This window comes from Galeopterus variegatus, unplaced genomic scaffold (genome assembly GCF_000696425.1).
Source record: "Galeopterus variegatus unplaced genomic scaffold, G_variegatus-3.0.2 Scaffold8295, whole genome shotgun sequence".
Lineage (NCBI taxonomy): Eukaryota > Metazoa > Chordata > Mammalia > Dermoptera > Cynocephalidae > Galeopterus > Galeopterus variegatus.
In genome coordinates, this window is record NW_007734406.1 from 67,490 (window position 1) to 69,757 (window position 2,268).

Below are 2,268 nucleotides of genomic sequence, written 5' to 3' on the forward strand. Positions count from 1 at the left end.
CTCTCACAAATACACAAAGCAGAAAAAAAAAAAAAAAACCCTCTGAATCCACTTACCTCTAAATTTCTTGAGAAGTTAGCCAGTGGCTATTTCTATAGTTTAAGCCATGAGGCATTATGCCTTATTACTTGAAGACACAGCATTTCTAACTGATGTTGTTGTATATCTAGGTACTATTGGATATAGTTCTTCATCAAAAGAAGGAAACAAGGCTAAGAATATCAGATCCTTTATTATTATTGTTATTATTATTTACTGTTATTTCCCCCTAAACAACAGCACAACTCAAATAACAATGACACACACATCCCACCCATATACACAATACCACTAGCCTGTCTTCCAGGCTGTCTGGCCTTTGCTTGGTTCCTGGTGGAGCTGTTTGAAGACAGCCCACTCTGTAAAAATCCCGACTTAGCCATAGAGGATACAAGAAAGGGAGGACCTTAGCCAGAGAATAAACTGAGAGGCTCCCAGAGTCCTTAGGGAGTGCCAGCTTGGGAATTTTGGGAACATGCTGTAAACATCTGGGCAGAGGGCAGAAGGCACTGTTTGTTTTAATGTGGTTGGTGGATAAATCCCATAGGGGGATATAAGACCTGTCTATTACCTTTTGTAGGTCAGGGATATAGAAACACAATAGGGTGAGCTAATGGGTTCCATGAACCAAACCATGTGACAGGCATGGAAATTGGGAGCCCAGAGTAGGAATCTGGGTGATGGGGAGGTCCCCAGAGAAAAGCAACCTTTGCATTAGCTGCAAGGTAAGATACAATGTATAGTGGTAAGTCCTCTTCTATTACTTTGCAACTATACAATGTGCAACATTTTCATCAAGATGAAAAAGATAAAGAAAAACTCCGAGTATTTTGGCCTAACGCAACCAAGCATGATTTGCTAATTGCGTCATCCTGTGGAGACATCTGCTACTACACTATCCAGGGAATCTAAGGTTAGTCCCCACCCCCCACCCCCTAATATTTTACTTGCACTAAATCTGAGTTCAGCTAACGTAATGCACCCTGGAATCAGAGAAGCCCTAGGGTTCGGGACAGAACAAGGATGGCCCAAGACTGGGGTATCAGGTACAGGTGACTTCCTGGCTGTCTTGAGGAAGCTCATTGTTGAAACTGCTCTCTCCAAATGGTGAGTAAGGGGGGATCTGGGGAGCTTCGATGATCAGCAGACCCTCTGGAGAAAGTGAGGCAAATACTGTCACAGGATCCACTTCTGCAGGAAGCCTAGGAGAAGTACAAGATTTTATGGGTTTATTAGTGTAATATAGCTTAAACATTATTCATTTGAAAGAAAATATTTTTGATAAGAGCTTAGGCTTTGGGGACATACAAGTCTGGGTTTGCATCTTGACTCTGTCCCTTTCTAGCTGTATGATCTTGGCAAGGTCACTCAATTGTTCTGAGCCTGTTTCCTCATCTGCAAAATGGGGATAATATTAAACTTGTACAGTATTTGAAGTTCTAGAATGAGATAGAGTCTGAACATACTTTGCAAATGGTAATATGCTGTTTGAACAGTAGTTCTTAAAAGAGAGCTGTGATCCATGTATTTGGTCCTTGGTTGAGGGCTTCACCATAGCACCCACAATGATCACAACTGCTGGCAGAAATGGCACTCCTGCCATCTCGTTATAGAGCACAAGTAAGGTGTTACACACAGCAGGTAGCACATTTCACTTGGCATGTGCCCGATGGAGACTGCTTTTCCACAAAATGCACTAATGGCAGAATTAACAGTGGAACTGGTACCTTGGCAGATGAAAGGGTAGCCACATGATAGACTTCTGGTGGCAACATACCATATGATGCTTAGAATGAGTCTCAATTTTGGTCACACCTTAAATAACTCTTAGGTTATAATTATTTTGTTCCCCAAACACAATTATAGGTATCACCTGGTTGGAGCTTTATAAGAGTCTAGGATGATTAATAGTTGAGAATTAATATACCCATTTCATAGGTCACTAAACACAGACTTGGGGGAAATCAAATGACAAGCTCAACAAGCGAGAAGGTGTTAAAAATTGGGATTTCTGAACCCAATCAGAAATTGCTTCCAGTTTCCGAGAAGGTATTTTTAAGATTTTTAGATTGTTTTGGGTGAATGAGGCTATCAGGGATATGGTTTCTTCAACAAACTATTGGAATTGTGAGGACATGTTAATGTAACCCACTGAACAGAAGTGACTTCATTTTGTTAAACCATTGAATTTAAAAACTTGTTCTCTCCTGTATCCCAAACCATGTAGCC

General features: G+C 41.0%; 1 protein-coding gene across 1 annotated transcript in view; it reads right to left on the reverse strand.

Moving 5' to 3' along the window:
• Nucleotides 1–213: 213 nt before the first annotated feature.
• Nucleotides 214–2,268, reverse strand: part of HSPB8 (heat shock 22kDa protein 8) — a 19,372-nt gene continuing 17,317 nt past the window's right edge. The window contains exon 3 of the mRNA XM_008592760.1: nucleotides 214–1,241. Coding sequence (XP_008590982.1) covers nucleotides 1,082–1,241 — 160 coding nt within the window. The 3' untranslated portion in view covers nucleotides 214–1,081. The remainder of the gene's footprint in view (nucleotides 1,242–2,268) is intronic.